This window comes from Hemitrygon akajei, chromosome 23 (genome assembly GCF_048418815.1).
Source record: "Hemitrygon akajei chromosome 23, sHemAka1.3, whole genome shotgun sequence".
Classification (NCBI taxonomy): Eukaryota; Metazoa; Chordata; class Chondrichthyes; order Myliobatiformes; family Dasyatidae; genus Hemitrygon; species Hemitrygon akajei.
Window position 1 is genome coordinate 50,149,043 of NC_133146.1, and position 17,275 is coordinate 50,166,317.

Below are 17,275 nucleotides of genomic sequence, written 5' to 3' on the forward strand. Positions count from 1 at the left end.
TCCGGTGTTGCACAAGTGCAGTATGATATAGTACAATGAAAAATTTGCTTGTAAGCAGCATCGCCCTACCTAGATACAATTCACATTCTTTCAGCTACTTATACCATATTCTGAGCATGACAGCTCTCATGATCAAAACCTGGACCCTATGAGCCAAAGTATAATGCTGTGTACTGAGACACCTGGGTATATTCTATTTTTGGTGTTTTCACCAAAGCAGATGGTTTGGCAGTGGTTAGCACAAAACTTTACACTACAGGTGACCTAGGTTCATTTCTTGCCACTGCCTGTAAATTATGTTGTCCCTGTGATCGCGTGGGTTTCCTCCAGGTGCTCCTGTTTCCTCCCACAGTCCAAAGAAGTATCGATTGGTAGGTTAATTGATCATTGTAAATTGTCCTGTGATTAGGCAAGGGCTAAATTGGGGGGGCTACTGGGCGGCGTGGCTCGAAGGACCGGTAAGAGCTATTCCGCGCTGTAACTCATTTTAAAAAAAGTATTGAATCATGGTTATTAAGATTAAATAAATGGAACATTATAGTTCCTTTGATTTCAGGATACTGGGTTTACTATGTACTCAATGATACAGCTATTAGAAAAAACTGAAGCGCGTCAATGAATCAAGATTACTAGCCATACTAGATCTCTGCTTTCTAAAATCCAATACTAAACCAAGCTGACATTTTTTAAAGAAGTGCTACATCTCGGACCCATCAAATTACCATCTACAAATATAAAAGTGGTTGGCCAAACACTACATTGCTCGTTTCATTGGCATTTCCCAATTCTCTTCCGGCGATTTATATATTTTTTGAATTACATTATCATGTCTCCTTAGAAACAAAGATCCCTGAACGTCGCTGCAGTCAAACAGGCCGATTTACAAAAGAATCTACACTTTTGCTCTCAGCTGAGCAAATTAACCGGCAAATTGGTGTCAACTCTGAAAATTTACAGTTTGTTTTTATCAGCGTCCTGAAACCCTCGACAGCTTTGTTCAGTCCCGAGTGACTATTTACTGAAGAGTTCGCAAACTCCGTTCCTTCCGATGTGCGGCTGTCCTTTTTAATCGAGGGGAGGATTTTTGTTTTGAAAAGGAAGGCTTTTTAAAATGCAAAACAAAGTCACAACAGTGAACTAAACTGGAAAACACGAAATTGCAATTGAATTAAAGTTCTCCAATTCGGCTCAACACTGGTAACTCAAGGTCAGCCGTCAAATTTACATTCCTTAAATATGTTGTTTACTAAAAGCACAAGTGTAGAGGAGAAACTGACCTCATCTTGGTGACAGATCTCAGCATGTCACCCTTACAAATGCAGAACAAAAGGGCGCAACACCTTGGTGTTTAATTTACAAAATAATATTCCAGTAAATGTATCATTGAGGGGCTAATAAATCACCAGAGAGATTCGTTGCCTTAAAGAAGTTACTTAAGGTTAAGAATTGTTTGAGGGTGGGTTGGGTCAAAGAATCTGTGGTACATAAATTCAAACTCCTCGCACGGTGGCCAGTGCCAGAGTAGACATTTGCGAAGCCATCAGCAATGTGGCTAGCTTTACAGTTGAGCTTGCTGTCCGTTTCCGCCATTGTCCGGACCAACTGCGAGAAACCTTTCCACAACCGCGACCGCTCGGACGTGGCGCCGTCCTTGCAACGCTGGGCGCCGCTCATCCTTGACCAGGTGGCCGCGGAGGTAAGTGAGCACGCCTCGCCAGCGTAACTTAACGCACTGAAATCTTCTTCAGCGATATGGGCTTAATTTCTTGATTTCTCCATCTGCGAAGTGGAGGAGATTGCAATTTTGGGCTAGGTGCTTTGATAAACAGCCTGTCGATTAAACATAGTCTTGTGTAACTTATCTTCAGTTTGGACATTTCAGAAATCCTTCTGCATCCCCTAATAGTTTTTAACACGTTAACAGTGTTTTTTTTTCTCTCTATTAGTTTCAATTCCCTTCATCTGCTGAAGAACACAACTGGAAATCCTAAATCATAATTGTTGAAAATAAACGTCACGAAACTTATTCACAAGCTCACAATCGTATTTAACAACTACAAATCACAAAATGGAAGCAATCTCACCGAAAGATAACATAACCCAAAGGGAGAATTAATTACACTTCTATTACAGTGCAGACGTCGTTACCTGTTAATTACAAATTGACAATAATATCAGAAGCGGAATGATTTTTCCCCCAATCTCGCAATAAGCTTTCTAAGGTTGATTGTATTGTACTGAAGTAGAGAGGAGCCATTGATCAACAGCAGACGTGTGGAAAAGGGTGGCTTTATTCAGTGAATGAGCCATTTGGGTTAGCATTACAATATGCTCACTCTGTGATGAGTTCAGGCTTCCCAAACACACAACAGATTACTCAAGCAACATTTGCTGAGTCTTTCTTGAATTGAATTAACTGTATTACTTACATCCTTCATATACATGAGGAGTAAAAATCTTTACGTTATGTCTCTAAGTGTGCAATGTGCAATTTGTAGTAACTTATAATAAATAGTATGTAGTATAATATTAACAGGCCAGCTAACATAATCATACCTTACATGAATCATACCTTCAGTGAAGTACAGTTCCCATATCAGGCAGTGATGCAGCTAGTCAGGATGCTCTCAATTGTGCCCCTGTGGATTTGGGGGCCCATACAAAGCGCCTTCCTCTGTCTGAGATGAAAGAGACGCTGTTGTGCCTTTTTCACCACACAGCCGGACCACGTGAGGTCCTCGGTGATGTTTATGCTGAGGAACATCAAGCTGTTCACCCTCTCAACCCCAGATCCATTGATGTCAATAGGGGTTAGCCTGTCTCCATTCCTCCTGTAGTCTACAACCAGCTCTTTTGTTTTTGCAACATTGAGGGTAACGTGTCAGGGTGATGACTTCTTCTCTGTAGGCTGCCTCATTATCATTTGAGATAAGGCCAATCAATCAATTGAAATAAGCTGCAGAAATTTGTAAAATTAGCTCATCATATGGGCCGCAGCCTCCAAATTAAATTTATCAGCAAATTTAATTAGCAGATTGGAGTTTTAGATTAGATTAGATTGTGAGGACACTCAGTCCTCGTTTATTGTCATTTAGTAATGCATGCATTAAGAAATGATAGAATGTTCCTCCAGTATGATATCACAGAAAAACAAGACAGACCAAGACTAACTGACAAAAAACACATAATTATAACATGTAGTTACAACAGTGCAAAGCAATACCGTAATTTGATAAGAGCAGATCATGGGCACGGTACAAAAAGTCTCAAAGTCCTCGATAGCCCATCATCTCACGTAGACAGTAGAAGGAAGAAAAACTCTTCCTGCCATGAACCTGCAGCACCGCAAACTTGCCGATGCAGCCTCTGGAAGCACCCGACCACAGCCAACTCTGAGTCCATCCGAAAACTTCGAGCCTCCGACCAGCCCTCTGACACCGAGCACCATCTCTGTCAAGCGCTTCGACCCCGGCCGCCAAGCAACAGGCAAAGCCGAGGATTCGGGGCCTTCCTCTCCAGAGATTTTCCGATCGCGTAGTAGCAGCGGCAGTGAAAGAGGCATGTCAGAAGTTTCACCAGACGTTCCTCCGTGCTTCACACGTCCGCCTCCATCAAATCAGGATTGTGCACGGCATGCTACTTAACAGATAACAGATATTCATCCTTAAGTGGCTGCTGCACGCTGCTGTGAGCCGCCATCTTTTCTCCATTCTCTCCATGGGTGGTGGCACAGTCATGGGTATACAGAGAGTAAAGGGGGGGGGCTTAGGACACAGTCCTGAGGGGCACCTGTGTTGAGGGTCAGAGGGGCAGATGTGAGGCAGCCCACTCTTACCATCTGCCGGTGATTTGACAGGAAGTCCAGGATCCAGCTACACAAGGGAGGGTGAGGGCCGAGGTCTCCGAGCTTCTTGTCGAGCCTGGAGGATTATTATGGTGTTGAACACTGAACAGCATTCTCACATAAGCATCCTTCTTCTCCAGATGTGTAAGGATGGAGTATAGAGCTGTGGCTATTGCACCAACGTTTTCCAACTTTGCGACTATTCTCCCTGCTTGTGTCCCAAATTATTCCTGTTTTTAGAGGAACAGTTTTTCTTCTAACTTTGGTTTGAGGAGATTTATACAAATGCCATGTGGAGAGCATTCTAACTGGCTGCATCACCATCTGTTATGGTGAGGGAGGGTGAGGGGACCGACTGCACAGGATCGAAATAAGCTGCAGAAATTTGTAAAATTAATCAGCTCAGCATATGGGCTGCCAGCCTCCACAGTATCTAGGACATCTTCAAAGAGCGGTGTCCTTTGTTAAGGACCCCCATCACCCAGGACGTGCCCTCTTCTTACTGCTACCATCAGGAAGGAGGTACAGAAGCCTGAAGACACACATTCGATGATTCAGGAACAGCTTCTTTCCCTCTGCCATTGATTTCTGAATGGACATTGAATCCATGAACACTACCTCGCTACTTTTTACTACTTCTTATGTGCTATTTATTTAACAACCATTATATATATATATTACTGTAATTCACATTATTTCTATATATTGCATTGTACTGCTGCCACAAAGCTAACACATTTCGTGATATATGCCAGTGATATTAAACCTGATTTTGATACTTAAAAGATATGAAATACCAATTTAAAGGCTAAGACTTTGGGCCAAATGGGTTGAATTTGTATTTCATGTTTTTTGCACAAGATAGGAATGAGGCCAGTTAGCCTACAGAATCCAGACTAGATCTCATAGTAACCTATTCTCTCCTGCATCAACTCCCTTCTGATCCTTCCACCTTCCATTTACCGGGGGAAACTTGCAGTAGCTAATTAAGTTCTGAACCAGCACATCTTTGGGGTGTGGGAGGAAAGCATGAGGAAAACTCGCATTGCCAAAGGGAGAACGTGCAAATTTCTACACGGACAGTGCTGAAGCTTGGAATCAAATTGAGGTCACTGGAGCTGGTAGACAACAACGGCACCTCTTGCCTCTGTGCATCTCACCCGTCATTATTCTCCATAATTCAGCAGTGACTAAACATGAAAAATAATGAGGACTGACTCGTGTGTGTTGTAGATGATGTAGAAAAGGGGATGGCATGGTAGCATAGTGGTTAGTATAACTGTTTACAGGAACAGTGGTCAGGGTACTGTTCCTGTTGCTGTCTGTAAGGAGTTTGTATGTTCTCCCCGTGACTGCATGGGTTTCCTCCGGGTGCTCTGGTTTCCTCCCATAATCCAACGATGTACCGGTTGGTAGATTATTTGATTATTGAAAACTGTCCCGTGATTAGGCTAGGATCAAATTGGGGGATTGCTGGGCAGCGTGGCTCGAGGGGTCAGAAGGGCTTATTCTGTGCAGTATTTCAATAAAGTAAAAAATTGACTTCAACTAGTTATATTTTGGCTTTAAACCATGCCATCCTGGGTCAAAATACTCGTTACATTATCCTTAAGTTTTTGTCTGCATATTCATTGATCAGTTTAATTTCTTATTGTTTGATGTGTGGTGCATTTCCTGAATCTTGTAAAATATATTTTTTAAGCAATACCTGTCCAAATATGGATGGACTCAACAAGTAAACTGGGACAATATCAAGTACCAGAAGAATATTGCAGATGAGCATCCAGCTCCGAAAGACTTACTGGATCTTATTGAAGAAGGGTCATCTATTTCTAAACAAAGAGAACAATCTAGGGCTGATCCCAATAAAAGTATTGCATATACAGGAGCTTTAAAACAGTTCCAGAAGGCCAATGGCATACCTGTGACTGGAGAACTAGATAAAGCCACTAAAGGAGCAATGAACAAACCACGCTGTGGGGTCCCAGATAGAGTCCTGTCCAATGATATCGCATTAGACAATGAGACATCCACTGTCAACCAGACTGTTGGTTTCAACAACACGGCAACTGATAACAGTGACTCTAATAACAGGACTGTAGGCTCCAAGGCACGCAAGAAGCGTTTTTTGCAATTGTTATTTTCTCCCACACATAAAGTATTGCCAGTTGACTCCAATATGGATAGTAAGGCAGCGAAAATGGCCTTTTCTAAATCAAAGCTAACATGGCGTTTGATGGGTGAAGGTTATAGCAATCAGCTATCTGTTGAAGACCAGAAACGTGTGCTGAAAATGGCTTTTAGGATGTGGAGTGAAGTTATCCCTTTAGAGTTTGAAGAGAATACTGATTCCCCTGCTTCAATGGTCGACATAAAACTTGGCTTTGGAAAAGGTAAAGTTGATGGCTTTTTAAATGCATGTCTTAGTCATAAAGTCATTTACTAAAGCATGAACAAAATAGATTGTTATGTTACTAGATGAGCATAGTAATGAATAAATTCAATAAGTGGGATATTTTACCACAAAAATTGTGATTCTTTTTACATTCAAGCATTTTGTACAAGCTGTTTTATGTAATAGTCTGAATAATGATCAGCTAACATGAAAATCTATTTTCATTCGCTGTAGGTCGCCATATGGGCTGCACACGGGCATTTGATGGCAATGGGCAGGAGTTTGCTCATGCATGGCAATTAGGTGATATTCACTTTGATGATGACGATCATTTTACTACTCCAAGCAATAGGAATGGAATTAGCTTACTGAAAGTAAGTATTCCCCCAGCATTTTTACCCCTCATTTATTTCTGCCTTTCACTGATTTCTTGCAAATTCAATTAGGTGCTCCTAAAATTCTTTGCTGAAGAAACTTGGATTGGAACTGCCAGTTATCTGTAAAGTGAATCCACTTCTCTCACCTCCACAAACCAGTGATTTGTGCAGATACACTGTGCTTTCACGGAATCAATCAAAGCAGATGGTATTGTTAAAAATTGCAGTTACTTGACCGTGCATATTCTGAAACTGGACGCCAAACAGGCAGCGTAGAGAATTGTGCTGTAACACACACATAGGATCAGGAAAAAAGGCAATGTCCATACTTAATGGGTTATTGAAATATACAGAAAATCACCGGTAACATTGAGAAGATAGCTAAAATGACAAAGGTCACTTTGGTCTTCGTTGGTCAGGGTTGACCATGGATGCTGCATTCCAGCTGTCCAGATATGCAAGCCAGGGCAGTACAATATGGAGACAAGCTGTTACCCATGTAGCAAGCTTCCCTTCTCCACGCATCTGATGAACCTAAAAAAACAACAGAAAGATAAAAAGGAAAGATTGTTTGGGTCCAGCAATGTCACTGGAGTTGCTCTCAATGCAGGACTGCCTTAGAGACTCTAGTTCTGGCATTTTCCCTTGGGGGTTGCTCCTGAAGCCTTCCCCATGATTCGGTACAGCCGCAAGGGAGTGAAGGTTTGGGATCATTGTTTTCCTTCTCCTAGTTGAGCTGCCAACCCTGGCTGATGAGCCCCATTTGCCCAAAGTGACTGGTTTTAAGGTGCCTGTAACCCACCTTTGCCCCTTCTTGTGTCAATGGAATTGTGGCTAAGTCACATGTGAAGGTCAAGAGCTGCACTTGGTTGTCAGAGACTATTTGAGGCGCAAATCTTTGGAACCATTAGTAAGTATTGGGATTTGTCCCCATTACCACTCCCAGCTATAACAACCTTATGGAACCAAAGGTCACATTAATTAATGGAGTTTAATATATGCAATGTAAGTACTGTAAGTTTCATAGATTGCCACATTGGATAGTGATATGGCTGTGTTAACAGAATCAAACAAAGTCAGCGACAAGTGCTTAATTAGGAATGATAAGCTAAAAGAAGTAGGGTGTAACAGAACTCCATCATGACTTTTAATGCTAAGTAGAATAGGTCAATTAGGTTTTCCTAGAACAGTTATGAATCAGAAGTGCTATGATATGAGTGTGAGGTTTATTGTATAGTGTGATGGCAGAAATAATTTCCTCAATTATTTTCTTCCCATTAAACAATGGAAAGAAAATAACTCAGCAAATTAGTTGCTTGATTTCAAATGTGCAAGAACAACACAGTGATACTGGTAGCCTTTAATTATTGCCTTATAATTTCCGCAGTTAAAAGTTGGGAGGAAAATTCCAACAAGGAAGAACTTCAGGAGGAAAGATAAATTACTCAGAGTTTCTGATCGCCTAGTTGAAAAGGCAGCAGAATCAGATTCCACAAATAATTTTTAAAAGAGAGCTAGCTATAGATAAAGGACTTGCACAGTTATCTACACAATGCAGAAGTAAACCGCCAAACTTATTTTACATTTAGTTGTATTTACCATTTGAGAAGATCAATAGATGGCCATGGGACAAAGGATTCTTCCCTTTCTCCAGGAAATTAAAACTAATTATGGTATCAATAGCTTTCCAGATTGTGTATATAGATTGTGCATCTCTTCATACATCCTGACTAGGCTTTGATGCACATTTATGAAAACAACCCTGAAGGCAATTATCTTCAATATTTTAATTTATAAATTTATCTAGGATTGAAATTACAAAAGAAGCATTCCCTATGTGTAAAAAAAAAGTCTTTTGATTAAGTAAATTTGTGAAACATTCCAATCTGTCCAATATACAGGTGGCTGTCCATGAACTAGGTCATGTACTGGGTTTGCCTCATAGCTACAGGACAGGTTCGATAATGCAGCCCAGCTATATCCCACAGGATTCAACATTTGAACTGGACTGGCTTGACAGAAAAGCCATTCAGCAACTCTACGGTAAGAACATGTAATTCAAATTTAAATTCTGACAGAAGATGGTAATATGATTGAAACATTCAAGATATTTTCATTAGTTTGTGGAGCTAGTAAGCAAGAAGCAACTACAAAATATAAGATTTAGAGGTTTAAGCTAAGCCACATACAGTGGCTTAATATAGATTTAAGCATTTAGAAACGAAATACTATTGCTGAGGAACTCTTCAGCACAAGAGATTTGGAGATGCTGGAAATCTTGAGCAAATCACATAAAATGCCGGAGGATCGCAGGTCAGGCATCATCAATGGAGGGAAATAAACAGTTAATGTTTTGAGCTAAGACTCTTCATTGAGGGAGGAGAAGACAGAATAAAGTGGGGAGGGGGAGGAGTAGAAGCTGGCAGGCTGGTGAAGGGCAAGGTGGGTGGATGGGATGGGAAAATGATGTAAGAAGTTGAGAGGTTATGTGCAGAAGATGTACTGGGACGAATAAGACGGAATTTAATAAGAGAGGACATTGGACAGTGGAATAACAGGAAAAAGGTGGGGATTCAGAGAGAGGTGACCTTCTCCCCACTTTTTTATTCTAGCTTCTGCCCCATTCCTGTCCTGATGAAGGGTCTTCGCCCAAAACATAAAATGTTTATTCTCCTCCATAGGTGTTGCCTGATCTGCTGACTTCCTGCAGCATTATGTGCTATTGGAAGAATTCAGATTGTCAGTCTATATTTTGACAGGTGGTGTGCATGGAAGGAATTATCAATATTTCAGGTGGAAACCCTGCATAAAGAGAGGGGAAGGGTTAAAACAGGTGTCACAGGGTGAATGTGAACTAAGTGGGGCAAGTTGGGGGATAGGTAGGTGGGTAATGGGTGGAATAGACAAGGAGAAAAGGCAGATGAAGCCAGGTGAGTGAGGAAGGAGTGAAGGTAGAGAAAAATGCTGCAATATGTGCAAAGGCTGTGAGTGCTGGAATCTGATAGATAAGAAGTGTTAATGGTACCCATTAAGAAAAGATGAAGGGCAGTTGGAGCTAGATGGAGTGGGTAAAGTGTGTGGATAATATGTGAATGCAACTAGGAGAGAGACAGAAATGAAAATTGGTTGTTGGAAAGGAAACCAGGATGGGAGGACTGGAGGTGTATCAGTGGGATAGAGAGGAAAACACAGGAAGCAAAGTTTACCAGACATTGGAATTTGAGGTTTTTTTTTAAGAAGAGCTTGGTCAAATACAAGATAGCTATAGCTCAGTCTTTCCACAGTCTAATTAGGGAAACACAGAACTTTGTAAAAGTAGAACTTTCTAAGCTATTTAATGGATGTGAAGATGTATGCTCAGTTTGGTTTCAAATAAGACATCTGAATAAAAGATCTGATTTAAGTTATAGTCTTCAGAACTCAAGTCTATATTAACAAAATGCATTAAAATGCCAATGGATGCTTCTTGGTTTGGAACAAAGAAACAATATCCTAATAAATTTCCACTGCATCCAGACTAGGTGGAACCTATCAGTTATGAGGGGAGATTAGATAGGATGGACTTGTTTTCATTGGAGTGGAGACCAAGATGGTATTGACTGAGATATTTATGATTATGAGGAGCAGAGGGGGGACAGTGAGAAACTTACCAACAACAGATTTCCAAAAATAGAGGACATAGGTTTAGGATGAGGATTAGAAGACATTAGAGGATTTCTTCTTTTCACCAGGTAGTAGCAATCTGGAACAAACTGCCTGGGGTGGTGGTAAAGGGGAGTACTCTTAGAACAATCATTAAGTGCCTGGACAAATACACAAATCACCAAGACAACAAAGGTGACAGTAAAGATGTTAGTAAATAGGATAAATATAGATGGTTTCTTGATGTTGTCAGGGTCCGGTCCGAAATCCGCGTTCTGGGTCTTGATCCGGTCCGGGGGCTCCGGACTCCGGGTCCTGCAGTTGTCGTTTCCGTCACCCGTGATCTAGTTAGGACCCTCCTGGCTCAAGGAGGCACACCTGTAACTCATTGAGCTGCAGGTGTTTATAAGGGGCCTTGGGACTGGGACCAGGCGGGTGGTTGTTTTGTTCTATTTCCTGTTTCTCCGCCGGCTCCAAACTCTTCTTTGCATTCTGTTATCCTGTCCGGGCTCAGAAATACCCTTCATCATGCTTCTCTGCCCCGTGCCAGTACTGCCAGGTTGGTCTGCTCCCCCACCTTTCTTCCCACGCGTTGGTCCCGCTTCGCCGCTCGTTTGTTTTGTTTGCACGGTCGCGCTGTCTGCCGGCCGTTCCCGATTTTCCTGTTATCATGACTTGTGTTGGTCACCCTGGACCTATGCCCGTTCCTACCCCTTGCCTCCGTCGGGCAGGTCCGGCCGACCTGCCGCTGCCCGGCGGGAGTTCTGCCCCGTCCTCCCCTTCTGCCCGAACCCTGGGATTGTGCCCCGCATCCACCTAGGGGTCCGTGTCATGCCCAGGCCTCCAGTGTTTCCGCCTGGGAGGCGACCCTACCCAAGACATATGAGGCACGCCCAGGGAAGGCTCTCTTCTGCCTCGTCCTCCTTTTCCGCCCGAACCCTGGGATTGTGCCCCGCACCCGCCTAGGGGTTCACGTCGTGCCCAGGCCTCCGGTGTTTCTGCCTGGGAGGCGGCCCTTCCCGGGATATATGTGGCCCGCCCAGGGAGGGGTCTCTGCCAGCCTATCCAGCCACCTAGACCTGCCTGCCTGCCTGAACCCCGGGGACCTGTCTGCCTGCCTGCCTGAACCCCGGGGACCTGTCTGCCTGCCTGCCTGAACCCCGCGGGACCTGTCTGCCTGCCTGCTTGAACCCCGGGAGCCTGTCTACCTGAACTCGAACTCCAGGAGCCCACTCTGCTCTGCCTGCCTGAACTCCGGGAGCCCGCTCCACTCTGCCTGCCTGCCTGCTTGAACCCCGGGAGCCTGTCTACCTGAACTCGAACTCCAGGAGCCCACTCCGCTCTGCCTGCCTGAACTCCGGGAGCCCGCTCCACTCTGCCTGCCCCAACTCTATCTACCTGAACCCCAGCTCTACCCTTAAGTGCCATGGCATCCCCATCCTGCCCTCCCCCTAGTACTTCAGTGTCTGCGTCCTGCGTTTGGGTCCATCCGGCCGCGTTCTTGACAGATGTTCAGTCTGTTCATGGTAGTCAAAGATCATGTTTCTGTGCTGTGCAAGTCTAAAATTAATTACCCATTTTCAGAATTTATCAACCATTGCTCAGTTGATCAACATCTTTATGTAACCCATGACTATCCTCCCATCAATGACGTTACAGACAGTAATTCCAAAATGAATCATAGTATCATTTTGAGAAGGGAATGGCCACATGCACCTCCTGCAATGCCTGCGTATGTCTACTGTTTTGCCTAATGGTCATTATTCACTTTTCTGACACAATGCTGTTACCATGTCTTTAGCATTGGTGGGAGAATATCAAGGCTTGCATAATAAATTGTAGGCTCCTCAAAAGTGCTGAGGATTTAAATATTGTGAATGTCCATGGATCTCTGAAGGCATCAGCTGGGATACAAAATGCAATCGTAAGGTTACAACATAACTATATGTAATATTATTTACTCCAGAGAAGAAATAGAGCTGGAAGTGGCAGCAAATGTTAGGAACTGGGGAAAAGAATTGCAGAGGAACAAGTGTAGGTTTGTTGGGGATGATGGTGAAGAAGGTGTGCCTTGAAAGGTTACTTATTTACCTAGATACTTGCCATGTGGTGGTACAGAATTAAGACTTGTACTGGTAGCAGCCTATGGCAAGCACCATCATGATAATATGATTCAAGGCCCCAGCAAAAGTCAAACTGTTGGCTAGGCAATATTGTCTTCAAATATTTCACTAGTTGAAAAAACATACCACATCAATACCGGAAATGTGTATCACAAACCAATGATGCAGTGCAGAGTCATAAACTTAATATACCACTAAAACAGGCCCTTCAGCCCAATTGGTCCATGCTGACCAAAGTCCATCCAAGCTACTTCCATTTAAAGATAGAGAAAACATTAGCTTTGTTACATGAACATTAAAACATATGGTAAAATGTGTCATTTGCATCAAATCAAAACAGGATTGTACTGGGTAGCCTTCAAGTGTCACAATGCTTCTGGTGACAATATACATGCGCACAACTCACTAACCCTAACTGTACATTTTTGGAATGTGAGTGGAAACCAAAGCGGTCAGGGGCAGAAAGTACAAATTTCTTACAGACAATGGCAGGAATTGAACCTCAATCTTACAGGTAGTCCTGTAAAGTGATGCACTAGGAGCTACACTACCATACCGCCCAATATTTGGCTCATAACCTTCAAACTCATTCCTATCCATGTACCTCCTCCAGTTGACTTCTGTGGATTATTATGGTTCTTGCTTCAATCTCTTCTTCTGGCAGCTCATTTCACAAACATACCACATTTTGTGTGTACGAAAAATGCTTGTGAAGTTCCTATTAAACCTTTCTGTCCTTAAACTGTCCTGACGAAGGGTCTCAGCCCGAAACATCAACAGTGCTTCTCCCTATAGATGTTGCCTGGCCTGCTGTGTTCCACCAGCATTTTGTGTGTGTTGCTCTCCTTAAACTGTCTTGATTCCACAATGCTGAGGGAGACAAAGTCCATTCATTTCATCTATGCCCCTCATGATTTTGTGTATGATTATACTAATATATGTATAGATTTACTATATATATATATATATATATATATATATATATATATATATATATATATATATATGTAGATCTAAGATTACCTGTCTCCTACATTCCAACTTGCCCACCCTCTCCCCTATAAGACCATAAGATATAGGAGCAGAATTAGGTCATCTAGCCCATCAAGTCTGCTCCACCACTCAATCATGGCTGATCCTTTTTTTTCTTGTCCTTCTCCCTGTAACCCTTGATGCCATGTCCAATCAAGAACCTATCAATCTCTGTCTTAAATACACCCAACAACCTGGCATCCACAGAAGCATGTGGCAACAAATTCCAAAAATTCACCACCCTCTGGCTAAAGAAATTTCTCTGCATCTGTTTGAAAGGACACCCCTCTATCTTGAGGCTGTGCCCTCTTGTCGTAGACTCTCCCACCATGAGAAACATCCTTTCTACATCTACTCTATCTAGGCCTTTCAATATTCAAAAGGTTTCACTGAGATCCCCCTTCATCCTTCAGAATTCCAGTGAGTACAGACGCAGTCATCAAACATTCCTCGTATGATAACCTTTTTATTTCTGGAATCATTGGGTAGATGGAGCTTGTCAGCCTGGGAAGGCAGTCCATCTAAGAGAGGGAAAACTGATTTCAAACTTCCGCTGCCTTGCGGCCATACCCACTCATGGGAAAGGCTTCGGGAATAAACCCTGAGGACAAATCCAGAGCTGGAGTCCCTAAGACAGTCCAACGTTGTCTTCAACCTCGTTCTGGCAACTCCTGCAACAACACTGGTGCCAAGCTATATCAGCCCTTGCCCCTCCTTTGGACAACATCGGTGGCATGAAGAGGGAAACTTGCTGCATAGGCAACAGCCAGTCTTCCATGCAACCTTGCCCAGGCCTGCACCCTGGAGACGACTTTCCAGGTGCAGATCCATGGTCTTGCAAGACTAATGGATGCTATACATCCTTCTGGACCCTTTCCAGTGGCAGCTCATCTTCACAGTACTCAAGATAAGGCCTTACCAGTGCCTTGCAAAGCGACAGCATCACTTTTCTTATATTCTGGATGTCTTGAAATGAATGCTACATGACATTTGCCTTCCTCACCACCAACTCAACCTGCAAGTTAACCTTCAGGGTGTTCTGCACAAGGACTCCCAAGTCCCTCTGCATCTCAGATTCCTGGATTTTCTCCCCGTTTAAAAAATAGTCCGTACATTTATTTCTATTACCAAAGTACATGACCATACATTTTCCCTCAAGTATTTGCAACATCCTTGTAAATCTTTTCTGCACTCTAATTTAGTAACATCTTTCCTACAGTGGGATAACAAAAGTTGTACATTATACCCTTAACTGTGGCCTCATCAGCATCTTGCATAATGACCTTCCAGCTTTCACACTTACCCTGACATCTGGCCTATCTTCCTTCACCACCGTTTACCTGTGACTCCACTTTCAGGGAACCATTGACTTGAATGCCTAGGTCCCTGTTCCTCAAGGCACCCTAGGGTCCTTATATCCACCAAGATAATCCTACATTGATCTGATTTTCCAAATTAAACTCCATTTGCCATTCCTTGGCCCACTGACTCAGCTGATCTAGAATTCCCTGCAATTTGTAATGATACTGAAGATTTATAGAATTGCATTGAAGATCATTGTTCTAGCAAAAGATTCCAGATGTATATTCTATTGAGGGGAAACGCCCATCACCTAATATCTAGCTTTGGTATGTTCTTGTGTAACAGACACGTTCTTAAATTTTCTCCATAAAGAATTCTTCATAAATTGTCTAGACAAATGCAAATTTTCATCCTTTTTTATGAGTGATCCAAATTAAATTATTTGATAAGCAACCTTGGAGATAGTGATGGTGCAGGAAAGAAAAAGCTAAAAGTACAGAATATGCTTTGAAAAATCCTACAAAACACTATTACACAATACTGCTGTTGCAATACACATAACTGCTTCTTATTGCAACGGTATTTTAAGGCTCGCATCTAACAGCTATTCTTAAGCAAACATTACAAAAAATGACAGCAGATTTACATCCTTTATTCTCCTTAGGTATATGTGCAAGTCCTTTTGACACTGTATTTGACTGGATTCACAAGGAGAAAAATCAATATGGAGAGTTGATATTTCAATTTAACACATACTTCTTCAGAAATGAATTGTATTGGCTTTATGAAAATCAGAATAATCGAACACGTTATGGAGATCCCATTGCAATCTCAATTGGATGGCAAGGAATCCCAAGTAGTGGAATTGATGCTATTGTACATGTATGGACGTGGACAAAAGATGCCATCTATTTCTTTAAAGGTGATGTAATAATCAAAACAGTTTAAAAAAACATTTATTCATGCAAGTTGCTATCAATGCTAATTTGTGCTCTTACACAGGTACTCAGTATTGGAGATATGATAATGAAAATGATCAAACATTCACAATGGATGCAGAGGGAAACAGCTATCCCATGTTAATTTCTGAAGGCTTTCCAGGTGTGAAAGGGCCAATCGATGCAGCTTTTTATGACAGGAGAGACCAACACATATATTTCTTTAAAGGTCCAAATGTAAGTTTCCCCCCCCCCCCCAACTTATTCTGGGGCTGCATATGACAGATGCAAAGCATTTTCACTCCTGAGGGTATTAAGCATAATGCGATAGGAATAGTGTGCAAGAAATGAGACAGATGGGTTGATTCTCCACTGTTGCTGAGAAGACATTTATAGACAAGAATTAGTTAAAAAAAACTAATAGCACTTATAAAATCATGCTAGATATGGAAAGCCAAGGCAAATTGCATTTGACTGACATGATCAAGTTCTTGCATAAGTCTCAGGAACAATGAGACAATTTACATAATATGAACTTTCAAAAGACATCCAACCATAGATAATGCTTGTATTTTTCTGATACATTTCACTTCTTTGGGATGAGATTTTGTTTCTATACTTGCTATACCAAAAACTAATAACTGAAATTAACAGAAGTCAAAAAGATGCATCAGTGTTTGGTCATAAGCTGGCCAGAAACAAATTCTAATACTGTAAAGTTGTAAGACATTAACGTTTTTAAGGGGATTACATTTGTTAAACATGGTTATCACAAAGACCTTAACTCTGATTTTAAAGTTGACATGAATGGCTGTCGTTACAGTCATGAGACTCTAAATGTTTGTCTTTTTAGATATCTAATTATGATACAGGTATATTTTAAAGGAGATTACACTTCCTGTATTTAATGACATCCATTTTCTTTACAGGTGACTACTTTCAACATGAATACCAACCAAGTTAACGGATATCCAAAAAGAATCATTGATGTATTCCCACCTGTAATGCTAAATGATCATCCCATTGAAAATCTCAATGCTGTATACTACTCGTATTACTACCAATCAATCTTTATCTTCAAAGATAATTTCTTTTGGAAAGTAGTTGATAATTGGGATAAAAGGCAGAACCCAGTATTGCCAATGAATGGTTTATTGCCCAAAAGAAATATTTCAGAACAGTGGTTTGATATTTGTAATGTTCATTATTCTTTGCTAAACTAGCTGTTGAACTTGGTACACCTCCATTAGAAATTTAAATACAAATTATAGGAATTAAAACATGACAAAGGCCATTTTGAATTGCAAATTAGCCTGCTTTTATATGTAACCCTTTAGATTTATGCCAAAAAACCTTAAAGGATAAAAGAACGTTTTAAGTATAAGCATTGATATCTGAGACAAAATATCACACCTCCAATTATCTTTAAAACTTGGTTAAAAGAATCTTTAAATGTGTCAAACTTAATATGCATTACTCTACATGTAAACACCATGGATGTATTAAAAAGTATGCTTAAATTGTTTTTCTAAATATCTACTGCATAGATAGTTATAACTTTTCACTAATTGGCAACCAACTTTCAGGGTAGATACTTGTACAGTACCAATGTAAAGGACAAG

General features: G+C 41.6%; 1 protein-coding gene across 1 annotated transcript; it reads left to right on the top strand.

Moving 5' to 3' along the window:
* The first annotated feature begins 1,546 nt into the window (after positions 1-1,546).
* Positions 1,547-17,227, top strand: mmp21 (matrix metallopeptidase 21). The gene is made up of 7 exons (XM_073027201.1): positions 1,547-1,696; positions 5,547-6,237; positions 6,474-6,613; positions 8,518-8,659; positions 15,380-15,637; positions 15,718-15,890; positions 16,583-17,227. Exons 1-7 carry the CDS (start codon positions 1,547-1,549, stop codon positions 16,874-16,876), a joined length of 1,848 nt encoding a protein of 615 aa, XP_072883302.1. The 3' UTR covers positions 16,877-17,227.
* The last annotated feature ends 48 nt before the right edge of the window (positions 17,228-17,275 follow it).